We start from the raw sequence: 24,684 nt of genomic DNA, 5'->3' as shown, positions 1-24,684 counted from the left end.
TTTATACCAGAATGAATATATATAAAACACTCCTACGGTGTAAAATAAAATATTAGAACTAAATTCCAGCGAATTTGAAAATTAAGCGTATACGTTGTTGTTCTGTATGTTTTATACGTAAAATCTTATGAACAGACTTTGAAACTGTCTTCCCCACTAATAAGTTTTAGGCTTACTTTATCAAAAATATCGTTTTGAAAATATAGGTGGTGACGAATTTCATGGACTCCACAGAAGAATATTTCTTATTTTCAGTTATGCTTTGTAGGCTGACGCGAATCCCGCATATATCACTTTCTGCATCATGCAGTTATTTTAACTAAATTTGGTTAAGTCTCTCGCGAAATGATCATGAACTCTAACGGTATTGCGGATCATGGATGACGTACGCCGACGACGTGTTACGAGTGCCACGACGTTTCAACGACTTCGTTTTACGTATAGTTAGTTAGGCTGCGTACGCCAAGTACGGGATGACGCGTATCCGGGTTAGTCAGAAATATTTAAAAACCGCAGTAAAACATTTTCGAATATGATGTTCAGATGCAATCACACTATGCGTTCTATACTGTGGATAAATACACTCGAGTATTGCTGTGTTGCGCCAACAGCAGTGGACACTGATGTCAGTATTTTGGTAAGATTATAATAATCTGTAGATTGAGTTCTTTGAGTGTATTGATATCATTTAACATTAGCATCTGCAGCACATTAGACCAGCCTTATAGCATCTGTTCACCTGTGCGGTTGCGTAATAGTCTACGTAATTCTATAAAACTGAATAGACTGTAGATTGGGGCATAACTGTGTTTTCGAAAATTCTAAATCTTGAATAATTGGAGGGATATTCTTTTACAAACTGCTTCGTCAGGTACCATAACTCAAATAACATGTTTGAAGCGATGACACTGGTTGGCAAGTGCATTGAACTAAGTCCATACTAGGCGCTCAACCAAAAAGGGGTCAGGGAATCCGATTACTAACAATGTGACAGAGAAAAACACAATTTAGTTTTTGAAACAACAGAGGGAATATTATGTCGTACTAGTCGTGCTTCGGGAGTGCTAGCAAAAAGACAAAATAGCGAATAATACAAAGTGTCAGATATCTGGGACGCTTTGTACATAAGTTATGTTCTCTTTAGAATATAGTCGAAATTACCTCTTTGGCATTAGAGACAGACTTGCATCGATTGCGCAAAATTGTCAATCACTCACTTGATTTTCCGCTGAAAAGCACTCTCCGCTGATGTTTCCAGGGGCACATCACCTCCGAAGAGAGTCTGACAGAGACCGTTACACTCAGATAGAGCACTATATGGGTAATCATTTCCAAACATGGCAAAATCGGTCCGCAATGGTTTGAAGGCGATAACGAGAGGACTCAAACTGTGAATAATTATGTAACGTTCCGCCATGGTGCCGGAAAAGCTCTGAATATTAATTGGACGATGTGTATAGGGATTGATCGAAATTACCAGTGGTTCCAGCATGACAATACGATCCCCTACACATCAAATCACATCCTTGACTGATTGAGAGAGAAAATTCGAGAAAGTCTGATCAGCAGTGGCGTCAAGTGGGCACCTCTTTCATCGGACTTGAACCCCCTACGTTTTCATCTTTAATAAAGGGTATTCGAAGGATAATGTAGATCAAAACAATCCTCAAACAATTGGTGAAGTCAAGGTTGCTATTGCAACAGAATCCGCTAAAAACCCATATAGAATTGTACGCGAGTGATTGAAAATTTAACGCAAAGGACGCAGTCTGTCTCCAACGCCAAGGACGGCATTTGGAACATTTTCGAGAACATAACTTTTGAGCGCAATGTCCTAGATCAGTGGTTCCCAAACTTTTTTGTCCATCGCCCCCCTAAAGTAGTTTATACACCTTCATCGCCCCCCGGCAATACAAAAAATGTAAAGTCAGAAACGAATATATTATAGACCAAATAAAAAGACAAATCATAGTTTATAGTGTTTTTAATGAGATAGATGAGCTTGGTGTTCTTCTGCGAGTTTTTATTATTTCTAAAATTACCCCGTTTACTGGTGGAAAGGCGATTTCGTTGTTTTGATAGCAATAGTAGCACGGCTGAAAACCCCTTTCCCCCATATAATAGGTCGGAAATGAAAGAATCCAGGATTCTACCTCCTCAAAAACCGCCGTGTACTCTTGCCTTATAAGCATTTCACTTCCTAAATTCACCCCATTTCACATTAAAATAATGAAAACAAAGTTAATTTTCCCAAACTTATAATAATGATTTTCGTACATCTCATTCATTCGTACAGCCTGATGACCTGCACCAAAATACTTCGGTGAAATTCATCCCCGATTCCTCATCCTACCACGGCCTCCAGTCCGATCACCAGTCCATAATTACCCAGCCATTTGTTTTTGGATTCATGGACTCGGATGTGGAAGAAGCCGTGACCGACTATCGGCTACGGCCCAGGGGTCGGCAAATTTTATGTTGCTTGCAGGACAAAATTCAGGGTTGCTAGGCTTTTGCGGGTCGCATATATTTTTTGAAAGTTAAAAACGGAACAGCGCGCGAAAACTGCGACAATTCGTGAACTCAACTCAGTCGTATTGAAAAAATATTACAGTGACATTTAATGTGACACTGTCTTGTTGCTGCTTCACGCTGGATAGCTTTACGACGCCAAGGAACTTTTTCTAAATGGGCATCACTAATCCCAGTTCTTTGCTTGTTCTTTGTAATGTTCATTTTCGAAAATAATTGTTCGCACAAATATGCACTTCCAAACATCGAAGTAAATATTTTGGCATGATTTGTGGAATTTTAATAAAGATTTTCTTTAAGAAGATACATTCTTACAAAAATTAAGCAGTGATGAATCTCTCGAATAGAATATGAATTTTATTTTCTTTGCAATATATTATTCGAATATTGACTGCGCTATTAAACCCCTGCCCTCAGCATCAACTTTTCTTCGTGTTTCCATTTGTCTAATTATATTTAAATTGTAGGCTCGTTAAACGAGTAGCTGTTCAATAGAAATTTTAGGATATAATGAAATGTAGTCTAAACGTGTCTCACGATAAATTCTGTTACGTAAAAAAATGTTATTTACTCCTCGAGCGTAGATTATAAATAAAAAAAAAATTATCGTCAAAACCGCCGTTTGGATGTTACCTTGGGCATAGACGTCCTTGTTTACTTCGTGACATTGGCCAATCAGCAAAATGCAAAAAACGTAACAATGCCCCCTTTCGCATCCACTCAGGCACGCTCACTCAGACAGATTTTCAGACGTGGTCGTGAACATTACCTCATTTTCGCGTTTTTGAATTATATTCGTTAGTTTTTAGTTGTTTTTCGAAAATTTAAATATATAAATCAAACAAGTCAATGATTACTTTGTCTTCTTATGATTTTCAGTTTGAATACAGCAATCAAAAGTTAGTGTAGAAATAGCTGTGTTAGACTAGGCTAAAATTCTTTATCGGTACTTTAAAAAAACAGATTGTATAATGGTATGTATTAGAAAGATAGTTTGAAACTAATACCCCATTTTACAGGCAACAACTCGTGAAACCACTCTTAAAATAAGCACCGAAAATTTTATAATGGTAAAGTATGGGAAGAATTTTCCGCGGTCAAAGGTCGGGGAAAGGTCCATTCAGTAAATCGTCCAGGGCCAGATTATTTTACTCCGGCCGTATTTTGCCCTACCGCACCTTACTGCGAAGACTAGTTTAGAAATTCTTTCGGGTGTGATAATCGCCCACATGATTCAAGCCTGCGAATACACACAGAGTACAGAATTAAAAGCGCCGAACATAAAACGGGTTTTGCGAAATCGCCCCCCTATCGCCCCCTTCGACTTTTTCGCCCCCCTCTTTATCGTTTTCGCCCACTGGGGGGCGATATCGCCCACTTTGGGAATCACTGTCCTAGATTACTGAAACTTTTGGGTACAATCATACAACAAACAAAAGTTCAAGTGTAGTCAAAATTAAATATTTACCCCTTATTCCGTAGAGTACGGTAATTAAGAAATTTCTAGGTTCCGCTTGGGTTACCCTGCATATGCGAACTTTCTCCTGAAATCATTTTGTTAAAGTATTCCCTGGTATTGTTTAATAATATTTTCCAACATATATATATAATTATCTGTAATTTTACAGTATTCCTACTCATTGTAAACTTTGCGAGTAATGTGAGCAATGCGATACAGTCAGTTAATTTTCAGATGTAAAAAAGGCAATATTGATGAATTGCTGTATTCGAATTTTCTACCTCTTGTCATTATTATGTTGAATTCATAGCACATTTTTTGTAATAATTACAAAATGTATTGTTGTAAATGAAAAAATTCATAAACCCTCATGGTAAAATCTTTATCATTTCTTAAATTTGGAAACATCAACGCTAAAACAAAATACTGATTCGTATAATGTATGAAATATTTCTGCGTGTTACTAGACAGCATATTTATATACAATGCAAGTCAAATATATTTTCCGGACGTTATTTTAGTTATTTTTTCACATGGAAATTTGATTTAAAGAAGTCGGTACGGCACAGTTTATAAACTTTAGTTTGCCTAAGTTTATTCAACATAATCTCATGAAACAATAGACAGCAAGTGTGATTAGGGTTTAAATTTATTATGGCAAAATATAGCCTACAAAGCCTAGAATAAGAGAACGATTTCTTCAAAGGGTATTTTAATGCTCGTGCCTCTTACGTAATTGCGCATGAAGTCATCAACCGCATTGTACAACGCGTAACATCACGCATACCATTTCTTTATCAGGAAGTTATAGTTAAGTTAAATAGCCTGAGACACCATGGGCAGTCTAAGTTTATTTTGTATTTCGTTACATATCGGCGGTGTTAAGTTTTATAAAATTGTATTCTAGAGGTAGATCTAACTATGATATTATTACACATATCATTTGTCTTTCTGATGCTTAGTATACTGATGATTCAAGAAGCTAAAGGTAAGCGAGGTTTTATATTATGTTATGAGGTTTCATAAATACGCCACCCATGGACTACAAAATATTTGGATAACAGTTAAAAATGTGAAGCCTCTGCGCTGTACCTATCCGTCTCTCGACAGTATGTAATAAATGCAGTTTCAAGAAAGCCAGAAGTTACATTCATACATTTTTGACGAACTCTCTCCTTCTATAGTTAACAAAATTGTGGATTAATTTTGGTAATGCATAGAAAATACTCATTTGATTTTGATAATGGAAAAACTAGCATGGATTATTTTTGAGAAAAAGAATATTAAAGCAAGAAAACACAATTCTTTATTTGGTGAAGCGTTATATTCGTGTATCAGTGTATGCGGCAAACTGCTGTCATAGATTTCTATCATTACACCCCAAGGCATCAAAATGTAGATCGCATTACAAGTTTCTGAATTTTATAATAATTCATTATGGTATTGAACAACTATCTGGATTATATGAGTAACTGCCAAAATTGAAAAAATCCCCGCTCAGAAATTACTCTTATTTCTATGATTCGAGTTTCGCGGTCTCTAGTAACGTTTTACGACGCAAATCGCATATGGAATATCAATCAACTATGCGTGACAAAGAAAGTTCTAGATTAAGAGGCAAGATCCATACATATTGTAATAATTACGTTCATAAATTCCAGTATAGTATCATACATGAATGGCTGCTGTTTGTGCCAAGTAATAAATTATAAGAATATTATGGCAGAGTCGCAATTGTGAAAGATTTATTGTAAGAACAAATGTACGTACTTGAATACTACTAGTTCAGTTCACAACACCCCCGAATGGCTGGGATAAATTACAGTTTGCTATTGATTATAGTTCTTTATTACATCGTACCATAACTTGAATAGCTGTTCTGTTTTTTTTTTGTCAATGCGGAGGGTGTATATATATATATTTTGTGAACAGACCACATTCTATTCTACTTTTCTTTTCATACTGTTGATTGTGTTCAATGTTGTTTTGTAAGGTCGATATTGTCAATGGCACATGGAATGCCCAATTGGAAGACGTTGCTGCTCCTCTAATGCCTGTTGTTCGAAAGCAGAATATGATGTAGAAGTAAAAGAAAAATTTCATCGTACAGAGTATGAAATGTTTAAAATTCTTTTGAGTAGTTAACCGCGTCCGAAGATACACAGTTGCCACTTTCAATGAGACTTGCGTGGGATAAATCCATAAGAGCTCAATCTTAATATCAAAATATAGAATTAAAACCATAACATGAAAAATTAACACACAATTTAATGCAAAGTAAAAATAATTCTCGGAAGTACAACATACAAGAAAAATTGAGTCTGCGAATGGACATAAAAGTGTCGCCGTTCATGGCCCACAGTAAAAAATCCTGAAATCGGTCAAATATATGTTTCAATTTCATCCATACTTTGCGCCTACTTAAAGTGAATATGGCAAGTTTAAAATGAGAAACCAAAAATAATTTCTGAAAAATATAAGAATATAGTATACTATTCATAAAATTTGAATACTAAATAGAAAGTAACAATATGCTTACACTTTTTATTTCTTTCATGCAAGGACACAAATCATTATTATAAGCGTTTGTATTCCTGTTGGAGTAATTGGAATGTGCTGTTTTTGTTGGTTCTGTTGTAAAAAGAAACGTTCTCCTACAACTCAAAACAACGGAGGGAATCAAACTGGTAATGTACTACTAAATTTTAACGGAAAACATTTATTAAAAATTAATGCAGTTTAGTCATATCGTTATTCGAAAATAATCAACAACTTTGTATTACTACTCAGGTCAAATACCGACAATTTCTCTGGCGTTAGATTTGGAGAATCCAGAAGTGAATTACTTTGATGACGAACCTCCTGAATATGGATCCTGGTATTCAGAAGATGGAGAAGACAAAACGGGAACGGATCTCATTCCAATGTTCATTTTACCTGACTATGATTCTTTGCAACGGACAACGGAATCATCTAATGCGGGGGTAGAATCTGCAGAAACCTGACCTGATATAGGGGGTGAATACAAGTGATAAATAATCGATTTCCAGCGCGGAGTTAATACACCAAGAATTAAGCTCCAAAGCCTTTGTTGCCAAGGCACAACTTCGCGCGCGGCAGGGCGTAATTTACCGCAGTTCGTGTCTAACTGTGTACACTAGTTTCCATACAAATATCGAAATTAAACATGTTGTGAAAGAAATTCACTGCCTGCCTTACATTTTATTTTTAAAATTTTTACACTGTTACAATATTTTATTTATATTTTTTGCTTTTTAATTCATTAAAAGTTTTTAACCACCATTTCAATCAACGACTTAGTGGTGGAGAATGCAATGCAAAAATTGAAAGGTGATGTTAAATGAAATAATAGAATATTTGTTTATACTTTTGCTCACATTGTTCAGCATATGCATATGAATCGCCAAGTTTCGATGCAACCGATCTAATTTTATAAACAGTATTTATATTTTTCATTTTCTATTACGTCATACATAAATCACTACACGTATTATTAAAAATAGATAATGTATGTATCCAATATTTGTTCCAGCTTTCTCTATTTTTATTTTGCGAACTCCATACGTAACAAGCCTTGTACGCTTTTATAGTTATTTCCATACCCCGCCATCTGATTATTGATAGTTGACATTTTAGTCTTAACTTAAAATACGCATCATATTTATAAATACAATCGACATGCAACCAGTAAACATTTTTGTACTTTTGGTGCTATAGTAGGACAAATGCATATTTTTCCTAAAAAATTTCTCAGTTTTTCCTTAGTATTAATAAATGTTTTTTTTTTTATTGAAATATCCACAATAGCACCGAAAAACAGCATAGTAGCGATTTATGTCTGTACAAGGTACAAGTGAAAATATTTTCCACGATAGCTGACAGTCTTAGCGCTATATATGCGGCCTAACCAAGGTCGCTGCCCAAAATAGAAACAACGGGTCGTTTCCACAATAGGTAACCTTGACTTTACTTCATCACTGCCTCAAAACATATATATTTGTACACAGCCTTCTTGTATTCAGGTAACTTCATCAAAGTAGCGATAATACGAGAAGCAAAATGATAATTGAACAATAATATTGATATTTGCACTGGGACCTACCTACCTTGTGCTGTTTACATTATTGGTAATCCGATTAAGTTAACAACGCAACATTGGGGATGTTGTTGCTGTTGTAAACAATTATTCCTCATCGACAACTGATGGACCAATCGATTTCCGTTTTTCATATTCACGAGGAAAATAGGCTAGTCGATATTTTTTACAAATTTCCGACCAACCAAAATTTTCTTTTTATTTTAACTCATAGTCTATTTTAACTTATATATTTAAACAATTATATAGAACGTTCGACATTCGTGTCTATACATTAGGATTAGAGTGATGCTCATTGATGATGGATAAATAGAAGAACTTACAAATACCGAGTATTATTGAGCTTGCTTATTTATTAACGTTTGGATAAAGATAACTCATAACATTGGTGGTTTTTCAAGACATACAAATTTTTAAAACGCATTCACGTTATCTCTAAGCAATTTTGTAAGGTAAATGTGATCTGATCTTCATTTTGGTTATTCAAGAACTTAGGTATAATATGGATTATCACCATTACCGATCTTACATAGACACGGAAGTGGATTTGATATATACATTACAGCAGTATATCTTTTTATCTCAACAATTCCTTCTTAACTTATGGGTAGGAAACTAATTCTGTATATCCCTGCGCTTTGTTTATTACTAACGGGGACAAATCTTCGAGTCTATACCCTCATACTTCAACGCACCGCCAGGTTGAAGGAACTCAAGCGAACTAATTTGAACTGAATTTGTATTGTTTTTATCAGAATGTATGGAAATAAACTTAAGCATACACCTTTCTAATAAAATAAAACCAGAAGAAAATACGATGCTAAGAGCCTAAAAATCTATCTATTCATGCTATTAACCTTAATCTTACAACGGTGCGGGAATACTGCAAGGGCCCCATGTAAAAAAGTTACCATGTCTGTTGCGTGTCGTCAAACGATGCCGGAGATTGGAAAAGATAGTTACCCCAACAATAATTAAATCAATTAACAGTCAAGGAGACGTCGCAATTAGTGACAGATTTGTCGAGAGTGATGCACTGACGCATTCTTTCTCTCTTCTTGGTGCGTTATTGTGATTTGCTTTTCTCCGTGGTGTGAATGGCCAGGTTTAGGTTGGGAATTGGTCACTACTTTTCAGGCGACTTGTTGAGACGATAGTCAGTATTAGTTCTGTTCCTCCTCGCTTGACCCGAGTGGAAGGTTGGCAAACCTAATTTTGTCAGTTTCATAAACTTTCTGCATGAATCTTATTTTATACCGGTTATTGCTGTATCAGTTTTTCAATAGTCAGACTGCAATTTGACTTTGTAGTTTATTGTTGTTACTTTCTGATTCCTGGTGGCGTAATCGATCTCCAGACCCCTAGCGCAATGGGTGCCATTGGACAGGTCATTTAAAGTTTCTTAATATTATATTTTAAGTTAGATGGCTTTTGAAATATTGGTGGTTCGCGCGGTTCCGTTCATGGAGTGTCGTGATAATAAGAGAACCCCTACTCGTTTTTTTTGGGCATGGGACACCAGCAGAAAATTGGGCCTAACTAAATACTAACAATGTGACAGGGCACAGGGGACACTATTTAGTTTTCAAACAGAAGAGGAAATATTGTTTCGTAAAAGTTGTGCTTCCGGGGTGCTAGCAAAAACAGATAAAATAGCGATAACTTTGAAGTTTCAGAGATCTAGGACGCTTTGTACACAAGTTTTGTTCTCTCTAGACTCTAGAGTCTGTTCGAAATTACCTCTTTGGTATTAGAGACAGACTTGCATCGATTGCGCAAAATTGTCTATCACTCACTTGGTTTTCTGTTGACGAGCACTCTCTGCTGATGTTTACTGGTGCACAGCACCTTCCAAATAAGTCTGACAGAAACCGTTACGCTCAGTAAAGTGCACGACATGGGTAATCATTTTTAAACATGGCAAAATCGGTTCGTAATGGTGTGAAAGCGATAATAAGAGAGCTCAAACAGTGCATATGTAACGTTCCGCCATGGTGCCGGAAAAGTACTGAATATCAATTGAACAATGTGTATAGGGATTGGTCGAGATTACCAGTGGTTCTTGACTGACTGGTTGGGAAAGAGAATCCAAGAAAGGCTGATCAGGAGTCAGCAGTGGCGTCGAGTGAGCAACTCATTCATCGGACTTGAACCCCCTGCATTTTTATCTTTAATAAAAAGTATTTGAAGAACAATGTGTATCAGAACAATCCTCAAACAATTAGTGAAGTCAAGGTTACCATTGTAGCAGAATCAGAGGAAAATCCATAGAGATGTGTGCGCGAGTGATTGATAATTTAACGTAACGGATGCTAGTCTGTATCCAACGCCGAGGACGGCATGTGTACATTTTCGAGAACATAACTTTTGTGCAAAATGTCCTGGACTACTGAAACCTTTGGGTACAATCATACACAAACAGAAGTTCAAGTGTAGAAAAAATTGACTCCATTTCTGTAGACAAAATTATGAAATTTATGGGTTCCATTTTTTGGGTCACCTTGAAAACGCGAACATTCTCCTAAAACAATTTTCTGTAATTTTACAGTATTCCCACTGATAGTAAACTTTTATTGTTTTTCACAGTCAATGTCTAACATGATTTTATGAGTAATGCGAATCAGTCATATAGTTTTCAGGCGTACATTGTTGTCCAATTATCCGTTGCGTTGAATATCATGTTTCGTATTTTGCCTGAGAATATGAATTGCTCTATTCGAATTTTTTACTTCCTGTTATTACTATGTTGTATTCATAGCACGATGTTGAAAATTACAAAAAAATCAGTTGTAAATGAGAAAATACAAAAACTCTATGGTAAAATATTTGTTTAGAAACAGCAACGCGAAAATAAAATACTGAAAAACATACTTATTTTTAGACGACATATTTTCATAAAATGCAGAATGATTATATATTTCGAATGTTATCTTGTCTTCTCTCCACGTGAATTTTTTTTAAAGAAGTCGGCACGGCACAGTGACCTTTTATTAACTCTAGTTTGCATAGGTTTAATCAACATAATCTTGTAAAACAATAGACATCGGGTGTAAATAAAGTTTGAATTTCTTATGGCACAATATACTAAGCCTCGAATAAGAGAACGATTTCTTCAAAAGGGTATTTTGATGCTCATGCGTCTGACGTTATTGCGTAACATCACGCATACCATTCCTTTATCAGGAAGTTAATAGTTAACTTAAAAAGCCAAAGACACCATGGGCAGTTTAAGTTTATTTTGTACGCTCGTTACAGATCGGCGGTGTTAAGTTTTATAAAATTGTATTCTAGAGGTAGATCTAACTATGATATTATTACACATATCATTTGTCTTTCTGATGATCAGTATTCTGATGATTCAAGAAGCTAAAGGTAAGCGAGGTTTTATATTACGATATGCGGTATAAATACGCCACTCATGTACTACAAAATATTTGAATAACAGTTACGAATGTAGAGCATTATATACTTTATACAAAATTGTAGATCGATTAGGAATACACTCATTAAATTTTGATAATAGATAAATTGGTGCTCCAGAAGTGTATGTACCAATATAGAGATAACTAGTTATATAAGAGCTATGGTCAGGGGGTATATCCACTTGGCTAACCCAGACAGTTACCTTACTTGTAATAGAACTAAAGTAAGAAAAATCGGAATAAAATTATGGCCCAACCCTAACCTGGTACATAACCTCGGAAGTACCGAAAAACTAGCATGAATTATATTGACTTTTTAATCACCCCTAATTAACTTCAAAACGGTATGAAAATAACAATATTAAATAACATTCGTCGTCCTACTTATTATGTAAAAAAAGAGAATATTTAAAGCAAAAAAATAAACATCTTTATTTGGTTAAGCGTTTTATACGTGAATTAGTATATGTGGCAAAAGTCTATTAACGATTTCTATCATCACACCCCCAAGGCATCAGAATGTAGATCGCCATACAGTGCGACTGTGTCTCTATACAGCTTACGAGTTTTCAAATTTTATAATAACTTATTATTGCATTTGATAACCCTAGGGAGTGAGTGAACGTCAAAATTGAAGAAATCCCCTGGTTATAGAAACTACATATCGTTTTATGAGTCAAGTTTCGGAATTTCTAGTAAAACTAAATGACGCGAATCGCATGAGCATTAGTCATCAAACAATTTGATAGAATTTCTTACAATTTTATTCAGCTATGCATGACCAAGGCAATTGCAGCATGCGTTTGTCGTATTGATTTGTCGTAAATCCCAATACTTATTCAGACACGGAAAGCATGATTTTAGTGCCAGATAATAAATTATAAAAATATTTTGACAGAGCAAATCTTTTTCGAAAGAACAAAAGCACATACTTGAATACTAGTTCGATTCACAACAACAAACTGAAAATGGTTGGGATAAATTAAATATGCTATAGTGAAAGGATTGATTACCGTTCTTTATTGCATGGTACCATAACTCAAATAGCTGTTCTGTTTTTTTGTCAGAGCGAGGGGTGTATATATTTTGTAAACAGACCACATTTTATTCTACTTTTCTTTCCATATAATTGATTGTTTTTAATGTTTAATGTTTTGTAAGGTCGATATTGTCAATGGCATATGGGATGCCCAGCTGAAAGACGTTGCTGCTCCTCTAATGTATGCTGTTCGAAAGCAGAATATGATACAGAAATATTAGAAAAACACTATCGTACAGAGTACAAAATCCTTATTTATTTTTAAAATCATTTACCGCGTCTAACGATAAGCGATTTCAATTTTCAGCCAGACTTGCTCTATATAGAATTGACGATCTAAAGCAAAAAAAAATGATACCTGCGTAGTATGTGAACCAAAATGGCGGAAATCGGAACCTACTATGTGTATCATGTTAGGGTTAGGCCACAATTTCAGGTACAAATACTACGGGAGTCATTTGGCTAGTCCCCAAACTCGTGGTAGAACTAAAATATGGGGAAATTATGGCCTAACCCTAACGTGGAACACATACTACGTTCCGATGTCCGCCATCTTGGTGCACATACTACGGGAGCGCCAAAAAATTATCGAAAATATAGTGCAAAAAACAAATAATTTTATCTTTGGGAAGTACAGTACTCGAGCGAAATTGTATCTATGAATGAACATAAAAGCGTCTTTGTTCTTGTCCCAATTCCACATTAAGAAATCTTTATTATCTGTCAAATATATGATTCAATTTCATCTCTACTCACCATTTTAACATTGCGCTTGCAAACAGCGAGTATGAAAAGCTATATAAAAACGACGAATCTTGAAACAATTTTTGAAGAAATGTGAGCATATACCGTATCCATAGAATTTTAATACTAAATAGAAAGTAACAATTTGTTTATTATTTATACTTTTTTTTATTTTATAAAAGGACACAAATCATTATTGTAAGCGTTTGTATTCCTGTTGGAGTAATTGGTTTGTGCTGTTTTTGTTGGTTTTGTTGTAAAAAGAAACGTTCTCCTACAACTCAGATCAACGAAGGAAATCAAACTGGTAAAGTACTATTTGGTTTCAACAAAATACAAAAAACGGCACTGCCGTAGTGTGTGTACCAGGTTAGGGATGAGCCATAAATTTATTCCGATTTCTTTATTTTAGTTATATCACGAGTTCGGGGACAGAGCCCATTTACACAACTTGATGTAGAGTAGGCGAACAAAATTAGTTACCTCCATGTTGGTACACAACCTTCTGGGGCGCCCAAAAACAATGCAGTTTTGTCAAGCTTGTGTAAATCGTTATTCGAAAATATTTAACTACTGTGTACTACTACTCAGGTCAAATACCGACAATTTCTCTGGCGTTGGATCTGGAGAATCCAGAAGTGAATCACTTTGATGACAAACCTCCTGAATATGGATCCTGGTATGCAGAAGATGGAGAAGACAAAACGGAAACGAATCTCATTCCAATGTTTATTTTACCTGACTATGAATCTTTACAACGAACAACGGAATCATCTAATGCGGGGGTAGAATCTGCAGAAACCTGACCTGATATAGGAGATGAATACAAGTGATAAATAATCGTTTTTTAGCGCGGAGTTAAAACACGAAGAATTAAGCTCCAGAGCCTTTGTTGCCAATGCACAACTTCGCGCGGCAAGGGGTGATTTACCGCAATTCGTGACCAACTGCGTATACACTAGTTGCACAAATATTCGAAATTGAACATGTTGCGAAAGATATTCACTGCCTGCCTTACATTTTATTATACAAGTCTTTACACTGTTATAATATTTTATTTATATTTTTTGCTTTTTAATTTAATAAAAGTTTTTAACTTAACATCATTTTCAATCAACGACTTAGTGGTGGAGAATCCAATGCAAAAAGTTCAAAGGTGATATTAAATAATATAATATTTGTTTATACTTTTGCTCATATTGTTCAGCATGTGCATATGAATCGCCAAGTTTCGATGCAACAGATCTAATTTTATGTACAGTATTTAGGTTTTTTATTTTCTATTACGTCATACATAAATCACTACACGTATTATTAATTAAAAATAGATAGTGTATGTATCCAATACTTGTTCCAGCTTGCTCTATTTTTATTTTGCGTAACTCCATACGTAACAAGCATGTACGCTTCGTAGTTTTTTTATACATCCATATCTAATAATTGATACTTGACATTTTAGTTTTAATTTAAAATACGCATCATATTTATAAATACAATCTACATGCAACCAGTAAACTCTTTTGTACTTTGGGAACTTGGTGCCATAGTAAAACAAATGCACAAGGCGTTAAAATATATCCTATATTGAAATTGTAAAAGTTCTTCTTCAATAATAAATGTTTTTTTCATTGAAATATCCACAGTAGCACCGGAATGCAGTATGAAAGCAATTTATGCCTGTACAAGAGACTAGTATTTAGGTTTGTACAAGTGAAAAGGTTTGCCACAGACCTGTCAGGTTTAGCGCTCAAAAGCTTAAAATAGCAACAACGGGTCGTCTCCACAACAGAAAACCTTGAATTTACTTCCTCACTGCCTCAAAACATTTATATTTGTACACAACCTTCTTGTATTCAGGTAACATCATCTAAGTAGCGATAGGTAGTACGAGAAGCAAAATGATAATTGGACAATAATATTGATATTTGCACTGGGACCTACCTATCTTGTGTCGTTTACATTATTGGTAATCCAATAAAGTTAACAACGCAACATTTGAGGTGTTGTTGCTGTTTTGAAAAATTATCATAGTCTATTTTAATTTATATATATATTTAAACAATTTTATAGAACGTTCGACATTCGTGTTCATACATTATAGCGATGCTCATCCGTTTCAAATCGAGATAAAATTGATGATAAATGAATGAAAAAATCAAACTCAATAATATTAAGTCTTATTGAGTTTTCTAATTTATTAACGTTTGGATAAAAATAATAACTTATAACATTGGTGGTTGTTCAAGACATAAACAAATTTCAAGAACGCCTTCACGTATTTTTAAACAATTGTATGGTAAATGTGATCTGATCTTCATTTTGGTTATTTACGAATATATAGGTATAATTAGGGTTACCATATTTTTGTGACTGACAAATCGGGACGCCCCAAAAGACAACGATTTTGTAACTTCACATTTTCCGACTTTACTACATAGGCCTACATTCCTACATTTAAAGCTGTCCCGGCTGTCTTTATTGACCATATTGTTATCGAAATTTCATGCGCATATTCTCTGTCCAAATATCGGGTTCAGTTCGAAAAATAGGAAGGAATTGACGTTAACAATACCGGTACAAATAATTTGAATTTAGACTAATTAGTATTGGTTTTACATGCGATACGTCTGCCATCAATGGGAATCAGCGGGAAACGAACGCATTCACCTTCAGTAAGTAGGCTAGCGCTGCGCTACACAGAAACAACAGCAACGATAACATGTTTGTGTATTATGCTGGAAAAGCGGGACTTTTGGCTGACTTATCGGGAAGGCGGGACAAAACGCTGAAAAGCGGGACTGTCCCGCCTAAAGCGGGACGTATGGTAAGCCTAGGTATAATTGATATAGATTATCAACGTTACCGATCCTACATAGACACAGGAATTGGATATTGATATATAAATTACAGTAGGCCTAGTATATCTTTTTATCTCAAAAATTTGTGTTAGGCTTCTATGTAGGAAACTAATTCTGCGGTGTCTCGAAAATTTCGTGTCCCACATGTCCAACGTGTCCCACGTGACACAAAGACAAGTGGCACACAACAATTCTAAGACACCCCAGTTTCTGTAGTGATTTGTTACGCACATAATCAAAGAAATTTAAAAAGAATACATGTACTTATGAACATTGTTCCATATCTTGAAAAATTTACCTAATGCAAGACGGTTTTACAACTAAACTGACGCCTGATTATCACCTAATAAGGATATTCCAAATATTAACAAGCATTATACAATATCGTTCAATTTGGTTGCTCATTTGGTTATTTTGTGACTCCGGCATTGTTAAACTATGTGATATCGAGTAAAAAGTTCAAGCTGGATGATTCAAACTTCGAGAAAGGAAAATCGCATTATAAAAATCGCGAAAAATTTGTAAAAATACCGAGAAAATACTTCAGAAAAATTCGTCATGTGGAATTCGGAATTTTTCCTAAATGTGAGCGATTTGCACTTTTATTAATAGTTTTTGCCATTGAATGAGTTAAAACCTCCGATATAGAAATGTTAGGACTGCATTCCTATCTCAGGCCGAGTTTTTACCGGGCAACACACACGTCGTTAATAAGTATACGGGATAGAAGCCTGTTCCAGAAAGTAATGTACCGATCGATTAGGCGTCGCAATGAGCAGGCCAGTTTGAGTTTCGCATTCGCACCGCCCTTCAAAAACGCTTCTTTTACTAACTTGAAGGTCCAACTCAACTTCGATACAAAGAAGGCAAACTAACGAAAGCTAACCAACTGCGATTACTTGTACGTTCTATCGTCTATTTCAATCCACATGGCGGGGTCTTTACACCCATTTCCTGTGATTGTTAGGCTAAATCCAGAATCAAAGGTGAATAAAGCGTGCATTTAAAGTCAGAGCATGATTTTTGATAAAACTAAACGCTGACGAAAATTCCCGCGCATGCAAAATTTCTCCGTATAAACATTTTTTGGCCTCGAAACGAAAGCACTTCAATAATAACGATATAATTGAAACAAGTGGGACACGTGGGACACGACATTTTTGAGACACCCCTAATTCTATATATTCCTGCGCCTTGTTTATTACTAACGGGGACAAATTTTCGGGTCTATACTCTAATTTTTTATTTATGGTTTTATTTACGCTATTTATGGTTCTCATGGTAAACTGCTGAATCAACGCACCGCCACATTGATCTCAAGTGAACTGATTTAGACTGACTTCGTGTTGTTTTCATCAGAATGTATGGAAATAAACTTAGGCATACACCTTTCTAAAGGAAGAAAACCGCAGGAGAAAATAAGATGCTAAAAATCTACCTATTCCTGCTATTAACCTTAAACTTACAGCGGTGGCGGGAATTCTGCAATGGCCCCGCGTTCGTGTGAACAAGTTACCATGCGTGTGGTCGAACTATGCAGGAGGTCGGAAAAGATAATCTCAATAATAATTAATTAAATTATCAAACAAGCGGACGTTTTAATTAATTCCAGAGTCTTCAAGAGTGATGCGTTAACGTATATTTTCTCTCTTCTTGGTGCGTTTGTTATTGTAATTCGCTTTTCTCCAAGGTATAAACGGCCGGTTTAGGTAGTGAATTGGCCGATACTTATTCAGGATACTAGTTGAGACGACAGTCAAGTTTTAATTCCGTTTCTCCTCGTCAGGCTCGAGTAGAATGTTGACAAACTTAATTGGTTAGTTTCATAACCTTCCTGCATAAATCGTATTTTATATCGGGTATTGTTGTATCAGTTTTTCTATAGTCAGACTGCAATTTAACTTTGCAGTTTATTGTTGTTACTTTCTGATTCCTGGTGGCGTAATCGACCTCTTGACCCCTAGCTCAATGGGTGCTTGGGTAGTCGCCATTGGACAGGTCGTTCAACGTTTCTTAATATTTTAAAATATTAGTGGTTTGCGCGGTTCCGTTCATGGAGTGTCGTGATAATAAGAGAACCCCCACTCGTTTTTTGTTTTTTCTTTTGGCGTTGGACACCAGCAAAAAATTGGACCTCATGCACCACTGAAGACTACCAAAAGTTATGTGGTAGATTTATGTTTATCGTACCATGTTATTGTAGCGTACTATAAATTCGGCATGATTTACTGAAATGAGAGGACCTGTTGTTATTGAGTTCAATGCAGATGGGATCCTGCTCTCGAAAATTCAGATTCTTATCACTGCTTAAAGCTGATAGCCATTTAATGTACTGAGATGTAAAAGTCCAATTTACTCCCTGCATAATGCTTCGTAATAATCAAATTTTTTTCTCGCAAATATGTTTGTAGAAGTTTTGTTTTTCCGGTGACCCATCAAGTCATGAATTAATGCAAACATATCACTAGCTGTGATAAAAATTTCCGATAAAACCGGCCTTAACTCAATCTAACAATAAGTGCTACAGTATCTACAACACGGTAATAAATATTACCTACTATACAGAACCCGGTATAATCGGTATTGGCAACAATGCTGTTGCAACATTTATAACATACAATTCATTTCTCAACCTGTCTTGTTACAGGGGTTCCCTTTTGAAGGTGCACGAACCAAAGGGAAGACCAGAATATTTAGGGATTATACCAAAACCAGGTACTGCTTTGCAGATTATTTTTTTGTCGCAAACATTGTCGTTTGGAAAACAAATGTTATAGACTTAAATTAACGACTACAGAAATCTACAATTACAATCGAGCATGATAGTAGTGACTTTAATGCAATTGAAAGCTGATCAAATTCCACCAGACTATCTTGAAACCATGAAAAGATTTGCTGTATCATTAACTTCATTCCAATCAAGTACCAGAATTCCTCTCAATATTGAGATGAGTTCTACATGAGTAAAACCCAAAACTACACAATACTAAACAAGGTTTATAAGACGTAATAAGAGTAACAGCAAATTTGACATTGAACCCGACATTGATTATTCATATATGACTAAAAGTCTTCTTTTCCACAATTATGATATCATTTTTGACGCATTCATTAAAAAGGGATCGGCATTCCTATACAATAGTGTCCTAACGAATATTCTTCAAACTGCTGAACAATTGCATATCCTCGCGAATTACAACTTAAACTCTTAGATATCTACGTTTTTTTTCAAAATCTTCTAAAAGTGACGGTTCTAATTATTTGAAATAGGCTAATACGGAAATCGGTTTGGATTTCATGGTAGCGTACTTGCGCGACCAGAATTTCGCCAGGATGACAAATACAGAAATGTATTCGGTTGTCAGCAAGAAAGTTTGGGTTCTCATACCACGGTATTGTCGTTTGGATGTTTTGGATGAAGATAGAACCATGTTTGAAACAGTCGTTTAACAGTTTTCTCAACATTTGTATAGTTACCCTACACTATTTTTTGAGGGGATAGGGATATATTCACACAAATACCGGATAATGTTTTCTCATTGTTGCAGAATGCATTTTCTAATGAGCTTAAACATGATGAAGGTAGAGGATAATCGTACTATTGAGTTTATGAATCATACATAGTCTTTATTGACACTCAACATACCCAAGCACATACTCATTTTCAAAACACATGCTTTACATTATATTTCTGGACCATGATTTCTGTGAATTGGCTCATTATATTGTTGTAGAAAATGAATGAAAATAATCATATATTTACTTAAATATCTTGCCTCATTAATACAGCAGTGGAATTGTTTGTGAATTTTCTATGCAAGTTCAGTTTTACTTGATTCGCACCAACAATTACAACTTGCAACAAAAACATCGCGGGAAAAATCCCCAAAGTTATGAGTACGGCACATTTTGTATAATTCATCCAATCTAATATCCAGTATATTGCTAGCTTTTCATATCCTTTTGCGTAACGAATGTAAGATACTGCAAGCGAGAACATCATAAACATAAAAACAAAAAGACTATGCTGTACTGCATGAGCAAGCTTAATTGGTAGTCTAGTGATACTTAAATCTATGAATAATATCACACAGTTGAGCCCGTGTTGATAAATATCAAAAGGGTTTTCTTTTACGCTGGTTCCGGTCCATAAATATGACCAATAAACTATTGTTATCAGCAGTGAACCAACTAACGATGACTCGTAGCTGTACCATGTACATTTATGATACCAACGTAATGATTTTCTGCCTTGTAAGGAATCCGCATCGTCTTTTTCTAAATGATCCACTTCCTCCGTTGATTCAACAACCTCTTTTGAAGCACTTTCTGAATAAGGAAAGCCATGGTTAGACTAAATCTTACGAATAAGCAAGTTTGCGATAGCTTTGCAAAAAATGATTTCTGCAAGAAAGTTGCTCTTTAAGAACAGATTTTAGCGAGAATGTCGTTCCCGGAATTAAAACGTTTTTATATAATGTGCCAATTTGAAGGTTGCATTTTGTATAACACCCCAAACTCTTCGGGTTATTATTGGACACGAAATGAACTTATGGATCGTTTCGATTGCTTTAAAATTTCCAGTGGTTGAGATTATATTTTTTGCTAAAAGGACTAAGACTAGACTAGTAGGCAACTTTTATTTATTTCAAAAATTGCTGTGGCCTCTATGGAATTTGTTTTTGATGTGCGATGATGTCATCAAAATTAAAAATTGCGCTCCTGTTGGCGGTTCCGCTTTTGCTTAAATTCAAATCTTCTGCTCAGGTGCGATACCGTACCGGTAGGCTACTGTGACAGATTGCATACCGTTTCATTTCGTGCCCATATACTTGAGCAGCGCTCTCTTGTTTTATCGTGTCCTACTTTCATTGTAATTTAAACCATTGATTCAAGATTCAACCTCCACTAATAACGATTTTCTGATTTTGTTTATATTAAAAGCAATTAGTTACATTGAGTTAATACTGTTCCAATTCAATTTAATAGATCTTTTCAAAACTGATTTGACTAGAACAGAAATATTTGTAACACAGAAAAGAGAACAACGATATCATAATTCGTTTACACTTACCTTTTTCGAGTTGTATTTCAGTCAATACTGAGTTTTTCCGAATTTCAACCATTGCTGTGGCAACCGATAATAGGAGGTAGACATTAAAAATAATTTCAAACCAGTGTGTGAGATAAAGCATGAATTCAGCCAACGTTCCAGTACGATAATTTCTTTCTAAGTGCGATATTAGCCATCCGAGAGAGAAAATGAACATCAAACACCTGTACATGACATATGTACGGGGGCATTCACACCACTGAAAAATTATTAAATGCTGGTTAATCGTTTTAATAGAGTACTATCTATTAGTATTGAGACGGGCCAATCAGTATGATGTAATCATTAGACATATTCATTGGATATACACTACAGCCTAAATAACACTGTTTCCAACGAAAACGTCAATTTTACAAAACATGGTTAACTAAAAAGTTTCAGTGTCGATCAACTTTTTCTGTAACAATCACATAATAATAGTGACTATAGACAAAAAATATTTTAGTTCATAACACTAAAAGCGCTCCAAGAAGTATGTTTGCGGTAAATGAACAGATTTTTGAACATAATTGATATAAGGCATTACACATAGTTATATATTATATCGAATGTAATTGACATACTAAAAAAACCGCCCCTGGTAAGTTGATTTAAAGCAGAATGTGGCTAATCAAACATTGAATTTGACAAGAGATTCATATTTTCAAGAGCATGCAAGATATACGCGACAGTTTAGACAGCAGAGAAGATATCTCAAAATTGAGATTCGTTTTCTAATGAGATATCAATTTAAATTTTGTGCCAAATAAATTGAACACATACTATATAAAAATACATATAAAAATAAAAAAATTGTAGAAGAACATAGTAAAAAAGACTTACAAGAAACGAGCTGAAATCTTTTCGATTTGCATCTTCATAAAACAGATTCTTCTTATTAAATATTTTTCTAATTCCAGACTTCAACGCAATACACGAACAACATTTTGGCATTGTAGACACGTACAACCTAACACAAAATTAATGTTGTCTTCTCGAGAAGTCAAATTAATTGCCATCCAAGTTTCGAAAATTTTGTGGTTTTCCGTTAGAGATTGTTGAAACGTAAGAACTCATATTCAAAGCTGAATCACGTTTGCTAGAAAATTTTACAGTTTAAATAATTCATATTCCATGCATGGTCATAATTGGAGTTAAAACAAAACCACCTCGAATATTCCATAAAATATTTATCGGTTTCAAGTCCACTGAGTTTAGTGTGTCATTCTCAGTCTAAACTTTACTTTGTCCGATTGGTTAATAATTCGTGAGTCACACATATAAGACATTTCCCACGTAATTCTATCCGATTTATCTGCAATGAATATAGATTTCAATTCCTCTTTGAGTACTACCAGATCTTATGTGTTAATCTTTTGGAAATTATCGGACATTTCAAATATTAACTGCTTTTCGCCTCTATGTAATCTCCAGCTTTTTTCTGTGTAAAATATCGCAGTTAACTCTCCCGAATGAATGAAAACTATACATTCCCTGTTTATTTCATCATTACCTTACATTTTACTCCAATTCCGGAAGAAAAAAGATTATGTATGTCGTCTACTTCTATGTTGAGATCTTTACATTTTCTGATGTTAGATTTACAATAAACAGGTCGAGATAAGGCCAAGGTCAAGTTTATTTTTTCCAACTAGTAAAAAACTATCACACGAGCACAAATTACGATAAAATGACAATTACACAGTTTTACAGTGGAAGGGAAGTCGCGGGGTCGTTCAGTTGGCAGTTAGGTTGAACATGCCACAAAAATCCTTGATGCAATCTTATACTAAAATACAATAATGATTTAATAAATAAACAAGAGAGATATGCTCAAATATATGGACACGTAGCGCCACATAATTTTGATGACGTCATAGCAAAAAATAAAAGTAATAGCCCTCTAGCAAAAAATATAATCTTCACTCACTGATTTCAAAGCAATTGGTCCAGTATTCAAATAGAAAAGCGATTTCTTCAAAACGATACAAAGAACAAGAACAACATCATAACAATACGATGGTTATGTCCACTATACGTGTCCAAAAACTACTGTACTACAAAAACACTTAGAATATTAAATTTCATTTTCACATTCTAAATTGATAACATGTATTTTTTCATTTTCAATATACCAATGAATTGTATATTCAAATGACCATGTACAATGTGGTCATCTTTATTGGATGACAATGAGTCGGGAAAGAAATCGGTATCCAAGATGACACATGGTGTCACAAGTGAGAAGGCTGAATGAAATTTGCCAAACGTAAGTTGACGTCAGTATGAGTCGGTCTAACCACTTAGAGATATCGCCAATACACAAAAAAGTGACGTACGCAAAAGGGCTTACAGTAGGATATACAGAATAACATGTTTGAATATTTTGATATACATATTTCGTCATGTACCGTTTGTCCAAACGGAGATAAATAAAAGATATAGTACAAAAACTAAGATAAAATTGGCATACTGGTTTCTCAGTCCTTTGCGCGACCTCTCTTTAATCATATACTATTGAATGAAGCGTTTTCAATCGTCATCCAATTCTTTTACTCAAACATCAAATGCTTTGCCATCATTTATTTGTCTCTGTATTGAAATATTATCTATTCTCAACGGCATTTTATGCACAGAATCACGAATTGATTTATTGCTTTATTTTTACTGCAGGTAGATTTACGACATGCATCATAAGCAGTCGTGAAGACGAAGGGGACATTGTTTTGTCAAAGTAAAATTTGAACTGCGGCAATTAACAGAAGACTGATGAAGCGTTCCCATCAGCGATTGGGTATGTTGAGTATCAGAGGCACAAATTTGCGATATTACCACAGGACCGTACATTGTTTTCTATATTATATTTTATTTATTTGAAATTTTTTTGTTTTCCGGTTTATTAGCAATTATTTTTTTTATAAATATTTGTTTTTGTTGAACAATGTAGTTTTGTTATATCTCATTTCTTTTTGAGAATATCTTTTGGTGGTAAATTTGTTTTATATATTAGGCCATTTGCGTTTTTCCTTGCGGAACCAGTTTTACACAAGTTGCCCGTAAATTTTAGTTGAGCTTCGAAAAGGTAGAAGCTAAATTGATGGTTAAGGTAAAGAGGATTTAGTTTATATTTGTCCGTAACTCCACCTTGCTTTCCTGCTTTTAAATTTTAATTCCAAAATTGCTTTTGTATACATTTTTTGTATTTCAATGTAGGCTACAAATTAATGAGTTTAAACGATAACGGTACTCATTAATGCCTGAGGCCGGTGCGTGACGATTGCGTGGAACGATAAGAAGGTATCTTGCTTATTCTTTTCATCGCGACGGTACCGGTAGTCAGTCCGCCGCATTTTTGTGTTAGTGCTCCAAATTGAGATTTCATATTTTATGCTATCGAAGTAAATTCTACAAATTCGAGAAA

General features: G+C 34.9%; 3 protein-coding genes across 4 annotated transcripts; 2 read left to right on the top strand and 1 right to left on the bottom strand.

The window, feature by feature from the left end:
• Nucleotides 1-550: 550 nt before the first annotated feature.
• LOC120338211 (uncharacterized) lies at nucleotides 551-8,441 on the top strand. Of its 2 annotated transcripts, none has more exons than XM_039406165.2 (4): nucleotides 551-637; nucleotides 5,985-6,102; nucleotides 6,554-6,678; nucleotides 6,782-8,441. In XM_039406165.2, the coding sequence occupies exons 2-4, from the start codon at nucleotides 6,005-6,007 to the stop codon at nucleotides 6,994-6,996; spliced, it is 438 nt and encodes a 145-aa protein (XP_039262099.1). In that variant the 5' UTR covers nucleotides 551-637; nucleotides 5,985-6,004; the 3' UTR covers nucleotides 6,997-8,441. The 2 variants fall into 2 exon arrangements, with proteins under 2 accessions (XP_039262099.1, XP_039262098.1); XM_039406164.2 differs by lacking the exon at nucleotides 551-637 and adding an exon at nucleotides 3,929-4,979.
• Nucleotides 8,442-11,342: 2,901 nt separating this feature from the next.
• Nucleotides 11,343-14,847, top strand: LOC120337676 (uncharacterized). The gene is made up of 4 exons (XM_039405539.2): nucleotides 11,343-11,480; nucleotides 12,692-12,809; nucleotides 13,496-13,620; nucleotides 13,905-14,847. Exons 1-4 carry the CDS (start codon nucleotides 11,414-11,416, stop codon nucleotides 14,117-14,119), a joined length of 525 nt encoding a protein of 174 aa, XP_039261473.2. The 5' UTR covers nucleotides 11,343-11,413; the 3' UTR covers nucleotides 14,120-14,847.
• A 4,623-nt stretch (nucleotides 14,848-19,470) lies between these two features.
• LOC120338270 (protein rolling stone-like) lies at nucleotides 19,471-23,493 on the bottom strand. Its single transcript, XM_039406243.2, has 4 exons — nucleotides 23,194-23,493; nucleotides 22,107-22,362; nucleotides 21,246-21,483; nucleotides 19,471-20,500 (listed from the first exon to the last, which is right to left on the bottom strand). Exons 2-4 carry the CDS (start codon nucleotides 22,215-22,217, stop codon nucleotides 19,935-19,937), a joined length of 915 nt encoding a protein of 304 aa, XP_039262177.2. The 5' UTR covers nucleotides 22,218-22,362; nucleotides 23,194-23,493; the 3' UTR covers nucleotides 19,471-19,934.
• Nucleotides 23,494-24,684: the final 1,191 nt, after the last annotated feature.

This window comes from Styela clava, chromosome 10, assembly GCF_964204865.1.
Source record: "Styela clava chromosome 10, kaStyClav1.hap1.2, whole genome shotgun sequence".
In the NCBI taxonomy this organism is placed as follows: Eukaryota; Metazoa; Chordata; class Ascidiacea; order Stolidobranchia; family Styelidae; genus Styela; species Styela clava.
Note: the sequence above shows the minus strand (reverse complement) of the source record. Positions and strands in the feature narration are given on the sequence as shown.

Bases quoted from the DNA above. Each gene is read 5' to 3' on its own strand.
- LOC120338211 (XM_039406164.2), top strand. From the start codon at position 4,913: ATGATATTATTACACATATCATTTGTCTTTCTGATGCTTAGTATACTG. The intron at 4,980-5,984 runs GTAAGCGAGGTT...TTGTTTTGTAAG, and splicing joins GATGATTCAAGAAGCTAAAG to GTCGATATTGTCAATGGCAC. The intron at 6,103-6,553 runs GTATGAAATGTT...CTTTCATGCAAG, and splicing joins GAAAAATTTCATCGTACAGA to GACACAAATCATTATTATAA.
- LOC120338270 (XM_039406243.2), bottom strand. From the start codon at position 22,217: ATGCCAAAATGTTGTTCGTGTATTGCGTTGAAGTCTGGAATTAGAAAA. The intron at 21,484-22,106 runs GTAAGTCTTTTT...ATAATTTTTCAG, and splicing joins AAGATTTCAGCTCGTTTCTT to TGGTGTGAATGCCCCCGTAC. The intron at 20,501-21,245 runs GTAAGTGTAAAC...TTCCTTATTCAG, and splicing joins TGAAATACAACTCGAAAAAG to AAAGTGCTTCAAAAGAGGTT.
- LOC120337676 (XM_039405539.2), top strand. From the start codon at position 11,414: ATGATATTATTACACATATCATTTGTCTTTCTGATGATCAGTATTCTG. The intron at 11,481-12,691 runs GTAAGCGAGGTT...ATGTTTTGTAAG, and splicing joins GATGATTCAAGAAGCTAAAG to GTCGATATTGTCAATGGCAT. The intron at 13,621-13,904 runs GTAAAGTACTAT...ACTACTACTCAG, and splicing joins CAACGAAGGAAATCAAACTG to GTCAAATACCGACAATTTCT.